We start from the raw sequence: 18,915 nt of genomic DNA, 5'->3' as shown, positions 1-18,915 counted from the left end.
CATACTTCTTACAGTTGGACAAGCTGCCGGGCTAAGAAACCTTAATTATGTTCAATTCAGGTTATACTCTTTAGTGAATACTGGATATAATCCTTAATGATGAGGACAATGTGACTATTTTTTTGAGACCAGAGAGTAACACTTATCAGAAATTACTGTAATTAATAATCACTATTCCTACCCTCCTCCTCCTACCTGTGAAACATTCTTTCTCTTTTCTGAGTCCATCCCCTCCACCTGCTCCAAGACCATCTACCACTCCTTCCTCAGGAGGACCACACTTTCTCCACTGATTTCTCCCCTTTCACCAATGAACACACTGAAGTCTCCCTTAGACGTAATGCACACACACATTTTCTCTCCACCATGCTAACAGCTCAGCTACAATCTTTTTTTTTCCTTCCCATCACTGAAGTTCTCAAGAGTAGTCTGCAAGCAACCTGACAGCTATCAGACCCAAATTAGCTCTCTTGGAGGTGTCAAGTGTTTAACTGCCAAACCCGAAGGCCTGGTCCCTGTTACTCCTCTAGATTTCTCTGCAATTTATGAATTCTTTCTCCAGCACTACCACCTCTGGCCTCTGCCCTTCTTCCTCTTTTTGCTGCCCATGCCCTGGAGGCATTCCCCTCAGCTCAGCCCAGGGGCTTCTCTTCTCCTTCCACTCTATATACCTTTGCTGTATTCTTCCTTTCCTCTACCTGCTCCTGCTTCAAAGGTCACCTCCATGCAGAAAACTTCCCAGACACTATCCTCAGCTCTGGTCTCTCCTCAGAACTCCAACAGCCTCGTATGGTTTTCATTCATTTAATATTTATGTATATGTACACAGCCTCTGATATACTGCTGCACTATGCTAGGCATCAGTGGACCAAGAAGACCCATCCCTGCCCTCATGGCACTTACGGCCTGTCAGGTAACAGATGTGGAGCCATGAATACAAGTGCGATAAACACTGAGGAAATGTGAAGAGTGATTATTCAGGGGGAGGAATAACCAAATCTAGTTGGGAAGTAGAATTTCCAGTTAAAATGTAAGATGTCCAGTTAAAGTTGAATTTCAGTGAAACAAATAAAATATTTTAGTATAAGTATGCCCCATAAATAACATGGGATATACTTATACTAAAAAAATTATTTCTTATTTACCTGATATTCAGCTTTAACTGGACATCTTATATTTTAATTCACTACATCTAGCAACCCTACCAGGAAGGGACTGACTGGAGAGTCAGGAGAGGAAAGTCCTGAGGAACTGAGAGAAAGGATGAGTAGGAATTAGCAAAGAGGGTAGTGGGAGAGGACATTCCAGGGAGAAGGGATAGTTGCAGTAAGTGTTTATAGTGACAGAGAGTTTCATGCTTTTGAGAACCTGCAAGAGGTGCAGCACAGTTGGATCATGAAGAAAAGGAAGAGAAAAAAGCTTGAAAAGCCTGTATATGGTTAGGATTTTGCAGTCCCCTAAAGATAACAGGAAGTCATTTCAAGATCTCAAGCAGAGAAGAAAATGGACCTAAAATGCTTCTGTACCAATGTCAACGTCAGGGGGAGGGGGTGTCCCCACAATACCAATAAGCACTTTTCTGGATACCAGCAGAGTGCCCTACAGTTTAACTCAATTCTGACCGCATCTGCCCAGAGGCGGCATCATCTTCCACAGCTTCAGGGTTTAGTTCCACAAGACTGCTTCCCTCCCTGCCGCCACACTTCAGACACCAACTCCAAGCCCAGGTTGCTGCCTGGTTTCTGGCCAACTAGCAGTACATCAGGGGGTCTCAAGACTCACTCTTCTTTTAATTCATTGCAACAGCTCACAAAATTCAAAAGAGTAACATTTTTGTTTTCTACATTACCACTTTATTATAAAACGATATAACCAAGGAACAGTCAAATAAAAGAGATACACAGGGCGAGGTATGTGGGAAGGGGTACCATTCTCCCCAAATGTCCATGAATGCACCCACCAGGAAGCTCTCAGAAGCTTTTGGTTTTTTATGAAGCCTTCATTAACTACACATAATTGATTAAGTCACTGACAAATGGTGACTGATTCAATCTCCAGCCTCTCTTCTCCTCCCTGGAGGTCAAGGCCAGGTAAGATTGAGAGTTTCAAACCTCTAATCACATGACTGGTTCTCCGGGCAACCAACCCCCCATCCTTAGATGTGGTTCAAACGTCAACCATAACATGAGGAAAGACATCTTGATTGTGCTCATCACTAGGAAATTCTCAGTTTTAGGAGCTCTGGGCTGGAAAGAGGACAAAGACCAAGTATATAGTTCTTATTATAAATCACAGTATCACAGGACCTGAGCTGAAGCTTTAAATGATCTTTCTGGCTGCCAGATGGAGAAAGGAATTGCAGAGGCTGGAGTGGATGCAGGAACTTTATTTCTGAGGTTACTGTGATAGTCAAAGAGCTGTTAGTAACTCAGTCATTGCAGCCTTTCTCTCACTGGTCTTTAGACTAAGACTGTACTAAACCTCTACAAGACGGTTGACCTGAGTCGTCATCTCAGAAGGATGCTTTACACATACCATCTAACTGCTGATGCTACCTAATGGTTCTTAGTGCACACCAAATAAACTCTCATCTCCTTAGCCAGGTGCTCGGGGCTCTCTATAATCTCGCCAGAATAGATCTTTTCTATCTTATCTTTCCTTCTCCCCTCCAAGTGATTAAGTCCTGGGCTTTTTATTCATATGGCTCTATTTGGCTGTTAACTCACTTCCCTTCCCTTCCTTCATTCCCCAATTGCTTGAAGATAGAATTTCCCTTTCTTCAAGTTCCAGCTCAAAAGCCTTCAATGAGGCTTTTCCTAACTTACTCAGAAGCTGTACACATTCAATAAGTATTTAATAAAGCCCTGCCATGTGTCAAAGGTATGGCTCTGACATAAAGTTGGTTCCAGTTGATACTTTCACAGGTTATCAGTATCACTGGTAACTTTCTCTGTTACACTCAAATGTTAGTATCATTATGGTACATCAGAGACACCAGGATAAGCTAACAATTCGTATTACATGATACTTAATTTCAAAAACCATGACAAAAGGAGCTATAGAAATATGGGCACTAAGATGACCAACCTCTTAAGGGAGGTGTGGTTGAGATGGCCTAGTCAGAGAAAGGCCGGTAGTCAGGGCGTGGAATTTTTCCCTAGGCCTGCATGCAATAGATCAAATACAGGTTATAGAGGTATGACCTGCTAGAGGTATGAGGATGAACAGAAGAATGTCCCTGCCCTCATGGAACTTACATTCTGTTGTGCAACCAAAAGTAAGCCAAGGCACCTGCAGGAAGTGGGTGAGAGTGTGGACTTGGCCCTTTCTGCCTGGGTTTAAATCCTGGCTCAACCACCCACCTCATGATGCTAGTAGAGAAACTTAATTGTCTGGTGCCTCAGTTTCCCTGCAGGGATAGTATCAGTAACTATCTCATATAGCTCTAAAATGAAATGAGTTAACACTTGAAAAGCACTTAGAATAGGGCCTGGGACACTGTAATAAATACTCAATAACTGTTAGCTATATAGCCATGTACAGCAGGGAATCCCCAGCGAGAGAATGATCTTGGCGTATTTAAAGGAAATGGTGGGGAAGAAGATCAATGCAGAAATAAAAAAGTAGTGGAGGCAGACAGTGATGAGGCCAGAAGTAGGACCAGATTAAGCAGAACTTGGTGAATTTAGACCTATTCTGATGGGCTAAAAAGACATTGGAATGTTTTGATCAAAGGACTGTCATGATGTCACGTGCTTTAAGGAGAGACTACAGGAAAGGCTACAGTTAAGTAGTCCAGTGAGACAATGGTTGCTTAGACCTAGGCAGAAACAGTGGAAGTGGTAAAATATATATACATACATATATATACATATATATATATTCTGGGCATATTTTAAGGTAGAATCATTATGACTTGTTGATAGACTTAGGGATGTGAAGAAAGGAATTAAAGATTACTAGGTTAGGAGTCTAGGCTTTGGGGCTGGGGAGCATTTACTAAGATGGGAAAGAGTGAGTACAGGTATGAGCAGAAAATCAAGAGTTTTACTTTGAATAAACTTTGAACTATTAGACATCTAAGATAGTTGACAAGTAGGTGGTTGGGTGTAAGTCTGGTACTCAGGAAAAGTTAAGACTGGAGAAAAACACATGATGTTAAAAGCTATAAGATGAGCTCACACAGAGTGTAGCTGGAGGAGAGGACATCAAAGCCTGAGCCCTGGAGCAATGCAACATTTAGGAGTGAAGAAAAGAATCATGAAAGAAAACCAAGAAAGGGGCTGAGGGAGGAGAGAAACCAGGAGGGTGTGGTGTCCAGTGAAGAAAGTGTTTCAAGAATGAAGGTGTGATCAACTGTCAAATGCTTCTGAGAGGTCAAGCAAGATACCATCTAGTTCACTCAAAGAAAATCATTTTCTCAGCTCCATTTCCCCACAGTGGTTGGTTTGTGCTTTTCTCATTGTAATATCCAACTGTCAGTTACTCTTGTCTTCTCTCCTCTTACAGAGCTTTCTTAAGGTCAGAGACCATGTCTTCTTCCCCTCAAAACACCCACTATCCTCCTTGCTCAATGTTTGAATAAATGAATCATGTAGGATTCTATAAAATCTGGGAGAATACGCCTAGCACACAGTCAGCAATCAGAGTTGGCTCTACTAAGATATCCTAACTGCTCTAAGACTACGGGTTTTGTTCTGCCTAGAAAATGAAGAGGTCTGTCATGCATCCAAGTTGATCTATAGCCAACTATAGAAGGAAAAGAGGGCACCAGAGGATGAGATGGCTGGATGGCATCACCGATGAAATGGACATGAACTTGGGCAAACTTTGGGAGATGGTGAGGGACAGAGAGGCCTGGCGTGCTGCGGTCCATGGGGTCACAAAGAGTTGGACACGACTGGGCGACTGAACAACACAAAGATCACAATCTATCTGGCATTTCTACTTTTTTACTTGAATGTTTCATGCATGGTACTATCTAAAAGGGACTTAACATTTACCTGATTTGCTTAAATATATTCCTCCCCAACCCATGCCCCAACCTGGCTAGACTTCATCTAAAGCTGGCACCAGCTGATACCTTCGCAGTATCAGTGTCATCAGTAACTTTGTCTGTCACATGTGAATGTCCGATCATTACGGTACATCAGAGACATCAGGATACGCTGACACTGTGTGTGTGTGCACGCTTAGTTGCTCAGTCATATCTGACTCTTTGTGATCCCATGAGCTGTAGCCCGCCAGGCTCCTCTGTCCATGGGGATTCTCCAGGCAAGAATACTAGAGAGGGTTGCCATGCCCCCTTCTAGGGGATCTTCCCAACCCAGAGATTGAACCCAGGCCTCCCGTACTGCAAGCAGATTCTTTACTATCTGAGCCACCAGGGATTACATGATAATTAACTTCAAAACCATGACAGAAGGAGCTAGGAATGAATGAATGTTTAAGGAAGGCATGGTTGAGATGGTCTACCCAGAAAAAGGCCAGTAGTCAGGGCATGATATTTTTATTTAGGCCTGCACACAACAGATCGGATACAGGTCACAAGTTACTGAGTTACTGTCTCTGTAAAAGAAAGCTAAAATCCAACAGTTGTGAGTAAGAAGAATATCAATACCCAAATTACAGATTTAAGCTTTCAGCAACGTAACTTACTTGGAAAATGTGCACTAGACAACACACAAAAACACTCACCACATCCCAAACAGGTAAGGTAACCCCCTAGAGATGGGAAATGCTTGCCACAGGTGCCAGAGCCACAGAGAACCACGCACCCATGAAGCTGGCCTCTCCACCTCCAGCTCTAGTGATTGTCTTCCTAGAATGCCACATTTCAGCCCCATGGCTCTTCTAGCTACCTTCACGGGGGCTCCCAGAGAGCAGTTATTCACCCCTGATTCCTGCTTACTCTCATACCTAAGTGTTTACCATTTGCCTAGTTTTTATATTTGGATGGAAATCTTGTAAAGAGAGCTTATGGTTCCCAGCCCTTTCACTAAATCTTATTCTGAATGTGCTGTCAAAATATGGCACTGTTGAGCACCCAGACTGTCCGCCCAGTATTACCATGACAAATTCTAACCTATTGTATTTCTTGCACATAGCTTGGCATATATTACTCATTACACACTTGGTGAATAAACTTCAAGGAGGAAGCTGACAAAAATGGAACACAGCTAGAGGATGGAATGAACAAGCTCAAGATATTTTGCTTGCAGTCAGAAGCTAAGAGCAATTTTCAAACAGAGTGTCAGAAGAGCAGGGATAAGCCTTATGCTCTAAACTCTAGGTGATTAGAATCTAACAATTTAATGCAGTCTTTTCCAAACTAGAGTTCAATGTAATGTGGTACTAGGGGGAAGGGCTTCCCTGGTGGCTCAGTGGCAAAGACTCTACTTGCTAATGCAGCAGATGTGGGTTCAATCCCTGGGTTGGGAGCATTCCCTGGAGTAGGAAATGACAACCCACTCCACTCTTCTGGCCTGGGAAATCCCATGGACAGAGAACCCTGGCAGGCTACAGTCCATGGGGTTGCAAAGAGTTGAACATGACTTAGCTATTAAACAACAACAAAACTAGCGGGGGGAAAATCCCTATAATCAAGAAAATTTCGGAAATGCCGGATCAAATAGGTCTCTTAACTTTAGAACTTCTCAAAGCTTAATGTATTAATATGCTTTGGGCTCCAAAGGAGAGGTATACTACACAGCCTTTTCCAAACTTTTATTCAACAAGTGTGTAGTACAGTCCACTAAGTTCCAGGCACAGTAGTAGGTCCTAGAATACAATCCTGAGCCAAACAGATCCACTCTCTGCTCTCACGGAGTCTATGCTCAGCGTGAGACTGTTTGTTACCCTACACAAGAGCACAGTAAACGTTATGAAGGAAGAGTTCATCAGTATTTTCTAGTACATGAAGAAGACACCTCTTCTACTTGAGCACCAAATATTTCTCTTAAAGCTCTTCCATAAACATGGTTCTAAGAGTCTAGCTCAGTGTGAAGAACCCTGCTCACAGATCTAACACGTTTCCCTTGCTAAAAATGTATTACATTTTCAGAAGTAAGGTCTACAGGCAAAAGCAAGACACAAACCACTCATTTATGAAAAGGCCAGAATTAATAAATACCTCCAGATGCTTGATGAGAATAGCTCCAACTTTAGGGGCTGCTTAAATTAGAGTGATGTTGAAACAGAAGATCTGTGCTGTGGTCTACACTACGGCTAAAATGAATGTGGACTGACGCAAGGATCTGATCCACAGTGGTTCCTACTGAAAGTAGCCAATTTGAGTAAGCAAGTCTTCACCAGTACAGCAAACCTGCACCCACTGTACTTTATACTGATTTCTAAACAACAAGGGCCTTTCTATTTTTACAGCTGGTATTTTTAACAGAAAAATATAACACCAATTTTAAAGTATCATTAAATAATCCTGTTAATTTTTTTCCTTTCTTTATACATAGCGGCAAAGCACTAACCATGTGCAAGACAGTCCACTAACAATCATGAAGAGCAAAGAGGAGAAAGCCTGGTTGTGCTTTATTTACTCTCCTGATGTGGGGGTGGAGAAGTTACAGAGGGAAAGCCAAATTCATCACTTTCAGAAGAATCAACTGGTATGTCAAAAACATGCTGACATTTTTAAATCTTCAAATTTATCTTTATCTCATTGGTGACCATTCCAACATACTGTCAGTAAACAGGAATAGTTAAGCATTTAAAATGTTTAATACTTAATGAACCACCTCAAGAGTCTAAAAACAGTCCTTTTTCACTCTATGCTTCCTATATTCCTATATTGTGACTACCAGATTCCACAGTAGTAGTACATTTGCCATAATGAGTGTGGAGAATCAAATCTGTAATTCACACAAGAGAATGTAGAGGATTCTTTAGTCAAATAAATCTATCTGGTAAATGAATTTTTATTACAAAAGTATCATTTCATCCCAAATTACCTGAAAAGAAGCATAACCCCCTTCTCTCCAATAGCCATGCAGGTAATTTTTAATACTTTCAGACCAAGAGACAATTATATTTAAAAAAAATACTTCAGTGGATGACGGAACTCAAGAGATAGGTAAGTATTTTGACTGATTCCACTCCAGTGACTGACCATGTATTGAATGGACTATAAATATTGTCATACTTGATTTTTTTCCTATCAAATCCCAAGGTTCTATACTTCTATTTCAACTGTGTTGGCACATCTAAAAGGAAAGTCAACTTACCTTAGACCTGAATATCAACAGTATGATAAGTAAATCATGAGAACATCACTCTTTGGCATGACCCATGTAAACCACACTTCTGAAAATTGAAAGAAAATAAAATGTTATACCTTAAATAGCCTACAATATAAAGATATCCTAGAAAGATAACCATTAAAAGTTAACGTTACCCAATATCAAATCTTGTATACTGTTTTCTTAGCAAACCATCAATTTCCACCTAGTTTCCAGTGAATGGGGAGATAAACCTAACAGGAATAGTTCACTCCTGGGTTCACGTCAGACTGACCGGAATTATGTCTAAACATCACCATTCTATAAAGACAGGTAGGTCAGTTTTAACTCTAAGCAGGCTATTTTGGGTCTCCAGATACATAAAAGTCCTTATCAATCCACTCTATCCATGAACTTGGATCATCCAAGTGAAAAGCAACATTATGAAGGATGAAATCATTTTTTTAGGCTAAATTTAGTCCTTCCTAGTTAAACAATGACAGCGACTTAATAACATATTTTCATTTTCTTAGGATACTCACTACCAAGGATGAGTTAACCAAGTATATTGAGATTTGTGCCCCCCTCCAGTTTTCGATCATATGTTCTCCTTTATCCCTCCTGTCTTTTATTTCTTTAAGAAACTTTTATAACAGGAACAAGGAAAAGGAAACTTTAATGATTTCCTCAATAGGTAATTTGATTTATATAAATTCCATTTCCAACTTCTAGAAATAAAGACAGACACAAAATTAATTTAATTTTTTAATAAACCATAAAATTTAAATATTCAAATAAAAAGAAACAAAAATAGATATTTAAGCCCAGCACTAATTTCTGTTTTTATTCTTTCTCTGGGTATCATGGGGGCTTGACTTACCTGGGACTAGAGTAGAGTAATACAGTATGATGCTGGTGTAAAAGTGAGTAAAAACAACGAGAAACGGCTTGGTGAAATTTACTTTCAGATCTGGAAGTGAAGATCAGGGGCTCACTTGAACCCCCTGCAGAGACTTTACATGGGTCTTGCCTGTGGAAAACTACTACGGCTTACTGCTTGCTTATCTTCGTCACAGCTTAGCAGTCCTGGCATTTTGATCCTTTTGCTCACTGAAGCCCACATCAGTCTGTCAAAACATCAAGGGGGAAAATCCCCAAACTGAATAGATGAATAAACACTTTTAATGTGAACAATCATATTCAGACCAACTTCTTCTGAAAAAATACAAGTCAGTGGGTTTTTTTTTAATCCTTAAGTAACTCAAATATTACTATTTTTTCTGCCTTACTAAAATGGCACTTTTCATTTTATTGACATTAGCCAATTATTTGCTACTCACTTCTATTTTTCTCTGATCACAATGCTACCCTGTGTTTTTCTTTTTGATTGAGACCTATACTTTCCATTCCAGAATATTTGATCTTTGACTAACTTTGTCTCATTCTGTGAATAAGTCTGCTACTGATTAGTGAAAAAATGTCACAAAAGGAAAAAGGAAGCAGTGAGCACTAGTAGGATCTCACTTCAACATTTGTATAATTTTCTTTTATGAGAAAAACATTTATTTTTATTTTGGAATCTAAAACCATTATTGTATGATACTGTCTTTTAGAATACTTAGACAGGCTGACATTCAATATGAACAGCAAGTTAGCTCACAAGAAACAAAGTGTAATGCACAAGTTATGTTCAGCTGGTAGAAACCCAGCAGCATGGTAATAAAGTGCAGCAAAAATTTCCTTATTTGAATAACAACTCCAGTAACCTCTGAATATTTTTGGTAACATTAAGGAAAAGCTACCGCAGTCTGGAGATTGGTAATCTTTATACTTCAAAGACAGGCTACCAGGGACCACAGTGAAATATTAGACCTGAGGTCAATGAAAAACACTAACTTGAAAAGGAAAGGGTTTTCCCAAAAAAATGCAAAATTATACATATGCTTAAGATACTATGATTTGACAGATTTACAATGATAAAACAGCAATGATAAATGGTAACATTATTTCAGTACTTTTAGTGTAAAGAACACATATTTAAAAATCGGCAGCAAGAAATTCTGACAGCTCCTGAGACAAGTTATCCTATGCCCGACACCCATTTCATGCCAATGATGACCAGTCTGAAGGGTAACACACAGAATAAAAACAGTGATCTACTGTAGGTGAGTGAGAAAGTACTGGAAAAGTGACAAAATTGTATGTTATTAAATGACAAAACATATTTTGAGGCTTTATTTAAAAATCTCTCACTGTTCATTATCAAAGTTACAAGATTGCATACCAGTAGACAGACTGTAAACATAGGAAATTTTCATTAAGGAAAGATGGGTTTACTGTAATTTGATCTTTTACAAAAAATTACTGAACGTTATTGATAACAGAATTTCTCTTTTACTTTCTTAAGTCTAATTCTCTTGAAAATTAAACCAATGTTTCCACTCCCTCGAGCTAAAGTTCAACCATGGTCACCTTAGGAAATACCCTTGTTTATTTGTTAATCAGAAATACAAATTGAGTGGCACATATTTCCATTTTCTTCTTAGGCCGAAGGTTTCGGCTTCATTATATTTTACAAGAAAACCGAAGACTTGCAGTGGTCCTGTAAAGTCTTTCATGTCGCAGCTGAGGTTTAATGACGGCAGTGGAGGAAAGCAGTGGTGATGCAAAGTAAGACCAGCCCTAGTGCCCTTATCTGACATGGAATCTTTTTCCTGTTTGGCTTGCAGCAGTGTTTCTGGTCAGGGTGCCTCCACCAAACCTGATTGAAGCAGAAGGGTGACATGCTCTGGTAAATCCTATTTAAGGGTGATTCCATTCAGGAAAATGGTTGATCCTTCAATCTGTTGGTTGCGGGATGATGCTAATATGAAGAAAATTATCCGGGTAGCTCAGATGTTCACTCAGCCACTGCAAAGGTGTTTCCAACATTGGTTCAATTCCATGAATCATTACTTGGTTCTTTTTTTCCCCATCTATTCCAAGAAAGAAATCCAACAATAATCGATGAGTCAAAACAGTTGAAGAAAAAATAATCTGCTGCCTTTGAGAATCCTCAGTGAATCAAATGGATTTTACTGCTTTAACAGGTTAAACCTGGTCTGTTTCCTGCGCAGGAAATGTGGACATGGAGAAAGTTCAAATGTTGCAATATGTATCACCCAAAACAGAAACCTGAGGGTTACAATGAATTCTGATAAAAATTCTGTTGCTATATGTGAAAGTATTCATTCTTTCTTAATTACTGTGCTTACCTACGATTGACGTTAATGAAACCATAGTGGAGAAAACAGCCCATTGTACCCACTGATCAAAATTTATTTTAGCTATACATAAAAAATGTACTATTAAAAATGACAGGTGTATGAAGTAGGTCAATACATATTTAAAACATACAAAACAGAAATGTGTCTAGAAGTCACAAAAAATAAGATCAGGTTTTTTTTTCAAGATCAGTGTTTAAGAAGATGTTTAATGAAACAATTGGGAGCTGTAAGTTAATTTTCAGTAGAGCTGTTCAAAAATGCATGAGAAAATTTTATAGAAACTATTAGAAGAAGAGTTAAAATTTTAATGAGAAGGAACTAGGAGTCTGACTCAGGGATTTCTGTTTCAGAATCATGAAATTTGATTGATTTTTGTTGATGTCCATTCATTAATTAAAAGGTTGCTGCAATTTATGTTTTTTTCCTAAGTTCAAATTTTGTTAAAAATTAAAGATTAGCTTTGTGTCTTTTATGATTTTGGTATAAATCATTGACAATCCTGAAAGAAAACAAAGCATGCTTGGTTGCTACAGAATAACACAAAAAGTTAAAAAAAAAAACAAAAAAAACACTTTTTTTTTGAAAAAACAAAACAGAACCTTCAAGAAACTGTATCACTCCTTTAGCACAATTCTTGGTCTGTCTCTTAAGTCTCTTCAATCTGCAACATCTAAATCTCTCAGTTTCCTGGACACAGAAGACAGCAAGGAAAACAGGGAATTCATGGAACCGCATGAGAGGGAAATACCCCATTTTTCCCCTTTCTTCTCTGTTCAAAGTGACGTTTGCATCCCTAGTGCTCTAATGTCTAGGCAGAATGGGCTGATGATGTATGGTGATCATGGTGTGGCTGGCACCTGAGACAAGAGATCCTTTTAAAGAAATATTTAAACTTCCTGCTAGAGGCAGCACAGTCCTGGGAGGTGACAGTCAACAGACTGACAATGAGAAGATATAAAACCACTGGAGCATTGCTAAAAGAATGCCAAAAATAAAGTCCTAACAAACATACTATCAGCCCCAAAGATTCCCAAATAAATGTCTCCAGAAAATGTCACAGCTTAAAACAATTCTGGAAAAGGCTTATAATACTATTAACCTAAAAAAAATGCTTTCATTGTTTTGATTTGTCCACTGATCTCTGCTGCATCTATACATACTTCTTACACAGTTGTGATCACAGTATTAATACAATGATTGGTTTTCATAATGATGTGAATCATTTATAACCAAAAGATTAAGCTATATACAGAATACTATAGAAAGCACGGTATTAGTACTTTGAGAAGATTTTAAAATGTTGATACTCAAATCGGATAAACCCTCAGCTATCTGGAATGATTCATTCTTTGTAAGTTCTAGATTGCCAAGGTTTTACTGTATTAAATCTTTCTTAGAATATTTAAAAACATTTCCGGTGCAGTTCTCTTTATAGTCTTATTATATATTTCTTTGAAATATCTTAATATTCTCAGAATCTTCCTCCTACTTAGCACTGAGTCAAAAAAATGACAGAGTAGTGGTGTAAGAGTAAAAGTGCTTTATCTATGAAGTTCTTCCCGAAGCAGGGTCACCTTTGGGTAGCATGGAGTAAGGCTGAACATCCAGAATTCCGTGCCTGCACCAGCATGTAAATGTGCGAGCAAATACGGCATGACGCATAGCATGTCTGGAAGGGAAAAGACTAACATGCGGAGCCACAGAGGAGGACCCACGGAGTCTAAGAACGGTACAGCAGAAGCTGGGGAACGTAAGCACAATTCACTCTGTAGAACAAACCCAACAAATCACATTATCAGAAACCTGAATAGGCAGCACTGATTCTCTGGCTTAAACTGAGACCACTTTTAATCTGGAACATAAAAGTATCACTAAACATGGACAACTAAGGAAGTGGTCCAGGACTGTCATGTCCTTCAACACAACAGCTTAAGATTTTACATATGTAATTTGGTCATTGCCTATATTTGTTCAAATATTTCACCTGTGTATATTTACCTTTCTGGTTTTCTGACTTCCTCTGATAACGTAACTGTCACCAGAAACATCAGAATGGGACAGCAGTGCCCCTGGAACTATGAAGTAAAGTTTCTCTTATGTATCACTGCAGCCTCGTGCCTAGCATGGTGCCTGACAATAAATGTCTTCATGGCTTGAATCATTTTGCTGCTGGTTAAACACACTATCAGAAATAATGCTTTGAAAATCGTGTCTAGTGGCTGCCACTACTGTGGAGAATAAGAGCTCGACTGAAAAAGGCTGCTTTGGTTATTAAAACAACAAAAAGTCAGAATGCTTCCGAATGAGCCCAGATGTACATATGCCATCACCAAAATTCATGTTACCAAAAATAACAACAAGCACAACAGCATACTTTGGCAATACCAGAACTAACACAACGAAGCAGTGAAAAATTAGCAGGTTCTTTTTCCCCTAACAGAAAGGAAACGCCTGATGATACTGCTACTAAAGTAAATCATGTTTTTGGTAAATATATCTTTGTGTTTCAAAATGGGAATCTAGAATTTAATACTTGGGAATAAAAAATATGTCACTACAAAGTAAATGACTCAGGAGAAAAATGTTACTCCACATCTCACCCACTCAGATTTTTAAAAACGTTAGTCTGATGTTTTAAAGTAGGCAAACGTTTGACACAGTAATCAAGTGAACTCGTTCTATACGAAATTCTCTCATACAGGGCACTTTTGGGGGGTAACTTTTGATTTGGATATAATTTCAAACTTAGACAAAAGTTGCAAGAACAGCACAAGGACTTTCTCTTCACCCAGAGTCATCAATTGTTTACATTTTGCCCCATTTGCTTTATCATTTTATGTATATATAATTAATTTCTGAATCATTTGAGAGTAAATTAGAAACACTGAGTGTTTTACCTCTGATATTTCAATGTACACTTTCTAATAAAAATATTCTTTTATATAATCATAGCACAGTTACCAAAATAAACCATTAACACTGACACTATACTATTATATAATCACTTCAGAAGTTATTAATTATCCTAGTTATTTTTTCTCCAGTCTAGGATCCAGTACAGGAATCATACATTGCATTTAATTTTCAGGTCTCTATACTCTCCTTTAACTTGGACAGCTCTTGGCCTTTCTTTGCACTTTCTAACCTTGACAATTTTGAAGAATACATGTCGTTATTCTATAGAATGTCCACACAGTAACTTAAAAAACTACCTCTTTTAATTCATGTTGTAAATATAAGAACAGTCATCCCTAAATACTTTGAGTTTGTGAATTAAGGAAAAGGACAAACAAATGTCAGAGACAAGCATTTTCTTTGGAGAGAATAGTAATTAAATTCACTTTAAGAGTTAGATGTTAAATCTAAAGAGAGCATATATCTATAAAGAGACTATCACAATAAAATTTCACTTCTTATACTGATCTTACTCATAAGCCCAAGTATTATAAGACTCAACACCATAGGTCAGTCTGTAGACCACTGTTCTAAAACAGAGGACTGGTAACATGTCTTCCAGTTCCAGTACATGAGTCTTTTAAGGCTAAGAAGCAAAATATTTCTTTTTGAGTTTAAATCAGCATAATACACTAGTTTTGGATTCTCAGGCAAATCACTCAACCTTCCGAGTCCCAGTTTCCTCCTCCTACAATGTAGATAAGGAATTCTCATCTCTGGGGTTGTGTGGAGGATCAAAGGGGATATCCAAATAAAGCACTCAGCACAGGGCTTGGACACAATAGGTATTCAGTGAAGTGAGTGATGTATCAAAAGGTATATAAAAACTGCGGATTCAATTAAGTGACTGGCATGCACAGGGCTGTGAGAATGTGGCCTCATGTTAATATACACTCTGCATTACTCAGCCTCATTATTATGCAGTGTGGCACAGATTTTATGAATGTGTTAAGGAAAAAAAGGAAGAGATGGCAACAACAAAAACCCAAAGACTCAATCATTATGCAAGCAACAAAATGAAATTTAAAAAATTCCTTAAGCACTCTAAGCACTCTGGATTAATCTAGTAGTGCTCTCTATGTGTATATTCAGCAAAGCACAGCCTGGATAAATCAAAAGAGCCCTACTGTACTCTGGTAAAGTTACTTAATAAACTTCAGGTATGGGTCTCAGTTTATTTTAAAGATGAAAAATTCAAGGAGGGGAAACAAATAACCTTCGAAAATCTTTGCTACACAAGCTAAAGTATACCATTATTAGAGAACTTGAGAGTATGTGATGAATCTGCCTTTTAAAGATTTCTGTTAGCAATGGCTTGGGCTTCCCAGGTGGCACAGTGGTAAAGAATCTGCCTGCTAATGAAGGAGATTCAAGAGCCAGGGGTTCAATCCCTGAGTCAGGAAGATCCCCTGGAGAAGGAAATGGCCACCCACTCCAGTATTCTTGCCTGGAAAATTCCATGGACAAAGAAGTCTGGTGGGCTATGATCCACAGGGTCACAGACACAACTGAGCACACATGCAAAGCGAATCAGCAATGGCTCACAGCCTTCCCCATCCAAATCTGGTTTTTAGCCATTACTTTTAAGCCAATTATCTACAAGGAATATGACCTAAATGTCTTTAAAAACAGGTTATGTGAGATTCTAGAAAGATGCATGAGTTTCACTCTTACTGTTAATATGTGTAACTAAATATGTGAAACTTCTGAATTTAAAGGAAGCTAGAGAAATGGATGATGTATCTTTTAAGGGAAAGTGCTTTTAATCAGAAAATTTCAGATTAGTAACTTGTTTTTTAGTTCACACTTATGAATATTACTTATGGAGTAATAGAAATTTAAGGCCAGAGATTGTAACCACTGTGTTTAGATCTGTGGCTTCATATATATATTTTATAGTTCAGCAGAAAATGCCTCAATTTGCTATCTTGTAATGTATGTGATGCTGAAAGGTAAAACTTCTGAAAAATACTTGATCATTCTGAAAAACAAAGAGATGAGCTTTTTTAACTACCACTATTCTGAACAATTTTGTTCTGTCTGACAAATTCTTTAACCTCTGATATGTTCATTAGTAAAACGCCAACTAATTGAATCCATCGACATGAAAAACCACAGGCTGAAATCTGAAATGCATACATCATGCTGAAGGATTCTGACTCAGCCTCAGCGGTAATAGTCAGTGAGGTCAGGTCAAAGAGGGTTAAACCAAGTCAGGATATAGCCAAAGGAATACATCAAACGCTGATTTTAAAAGGGCAATTAATCTTAGACAGAAATGCTTCCTGGGGAATGAGATCTCAATCTTAAGAGCACACTACATGATGTAGCAGTAAAAATGAACATATACAAGCTTACGGAGCTTTTATCCTATGATCACAAACAGAAGGAAAGTGCTGTTTATCAGAGAAATACAAACCCATTTAAAAATACTTACATTAACTTCTTCCGGATCTACACTCACTTAGTAGTATAGGTTTTAATTAATATATCACAGTTAATATAGATCACATATCTTTTTCCATGCATAAATTTATATATATGTTAATTATTTCTGTCCAAAATATTGCCAGAGCTTTGACTCTTAACATATTGTATAAGATTTTCAAAACATGTCTATGTTAATTCTTTCATTGCCCTGCTTATAACCTTTATATTTCTGAGGAAGTAATAAACCAAAATCTAAACTTAACCGCCCCCCAAATCAGCTATTATTATAAAAAGAACATTGTATCAAGTGACTGTAAGACCATTTAAATAAACTGATTAAATGTCTCTTAATAAAAGTGTGGTATAAGTTACAAACTTAAACTTGTTCATTTCAACCCCCCAAAAAAACCAAAATACAACTTTGAAAATATAGCTCAAATGTTTTTGATCTGCTTTCATAAAAGGATCCAGTAATTCTAGTTGGGCATAACAGGGTCTATTAATATATGTCAGGTATGAATTACAGAATAGTTCAGAACTAATTGTTTTATTTAAAAGATAGGCAATAATCACGCTGTTTATGTATGGTCAGAGTAAGGTCTCACAGGACTTGCTTTAACAAAGAGAAGACTTGCTTTTAATCTCCTGCATGTGCTATTATTTTGTTAAAGAAATTCTGTTTTCTAGTGCTAAAGATGAAATGTTAACTGTGCAAGTATCGGTTCCCATTTTTTGAAAAAGTCAGGTTAATTCATTTAACGTCTCAGGAACTAGGTAAAGGAAATCAGAAGCCTCTCCTGACAGGCCCAGTAATCCTATCTTTGCCAATGGAGAATAATGAAAATAAGCAGTTAATTATTTCTTTGATTTTAGAAAAGACATATGTCAACGGATTGAGTCACTAAGAGATTTTGTACCGCCAAAATTAGTTTGTGGTACCCACGTATCGGGACAAACCACAGAGATGGAGGGACAATGACACAACAAGGCAGAGAGTCTGATTCAGTGTAGAATTTGATGGCGTAAGGATAAATTCAAGAAAATTACCAAGTTTAAAATAAGTCTCATAAGTTTCTTCTGTCCAAAATTAAATATAGTACATCTTTGTTAATGAGGGCTACGTTTGAAGAACTTCTTGTATTACCATTGTGTGTGACACTGTGTCATTTCTTTTATATCCGGAGAGAGAAAACAGTGAAGAGCAGAGTGTTAGGCTGAGACTGCGGTCCAGTGACCATTCCCACACGGCAGGCTCACGGTACCTTAGCAAGGTCACAAATGTGCCTTCCACAGATCACTTCTAATTCTGTCTTCACTCATTTAAAATCTGTTTTCATTCCAGTATCCTTTTGTACCTTCACACTGTCTGATTTAGAAGATCATTTAGTAGTAGGTTTGTTTTTTTTTAATGGTTCTTACTCTATAAAACAGAATTACTGAAACTGAAAAATGATTATTATTCTTACTTCTAACCCCTCATCCTGATGAAGTCTGAAGGTTTTACTTTTCTGCGGCATGAACTGGCAAGTCTGAAATGCCATGTCTTTGGGCAGTCAATGTCATCATGCCGACAAAAGCGCAAATTTGAAGTTCAAACTGAAGGATCTGCCTCAGATAAACAGTGAGACTTGAATGTTTCTTTTTTCTAATTGCTTTATGTATGAAAAAAGTGATTACAAGCAAAGAGTTAATTCACTTTATAAACAATCTAATCATATGCTACAGAGCTAAGGAGAAAAAACATGAATACACCATCTTTTCTTAATTTTACAGAAACTATTCTGTGGTTTATCATAAAGCATGTCAAAAATAAAACTGTAATTTTCAAGTTAGATGACCTAGATGGTGTATTGTGACACCCTAGCCTCAGTTGTTAAAATTATCTTCTAATGTCCTAACCAAGCAAATAAAAGATCAATCTTAGTCACTTAGTTCCTCAACGCTTTCTCCCACATCTCTGACCTCACTAAAAATCTTCTGTACTTTTATAGGAGAGAAGTACAAAAATAAAGCGAGTCTTTCAGCAAAATAAA

General features: G+C 37.9%; 1 protein-coding gene across 5 annotated transcripts in view; it reads right to left on the bottom strand.

Annotated features, from left to right (window-relative positions):
• Positions 1-8,983: 8,983 nt before the first annotated feature.
• The window catches only part of ATG5 (autophagy related 5), a 116,206-nt gene continuing 106,274 nt past the window's right edge, over positions 8,984-18,915 (bottom strand). For 4 of the 5 annotated variants that reach the window (XM_043889957.1, XM_043889956.1, XM_043889958.1 and 1 more), the window contains one exon: positions 8,984-11,206. In XM_043889957.1, the coding sequence (XP_043745892.1) occupies positions 11,070-11,206 (137 nt within the window). In that variant the 3' untranslated portion in view covers positions 8,984-11,069. The remainder of the gene's footprint in view (positions 11,207-18,915) is intronic. The other variant, XM_043889959.1, reaches the window with a different exon arrangement.

The sequence above is a fragment of the Cervus elaphus genome, chromosome 28 (genome assembly GCF_910594005.1).
Source record: "Cervus elaphus chromosome 28, mCerEla1.1, whole genome shotgun sequence".
Taxonomy (NCBI): domain Eukaryota; kingdom Metazoa; phylum Chordata; class Mammalia; order Artiodactyla; family Cervidae; genus Cervus; species Cervus elaphus.
The sequence above is the reverse complement of the archived record's forward strand: the minus strand, read 5'-3'. Positions and strand labels throughout refer to the sequence as shown.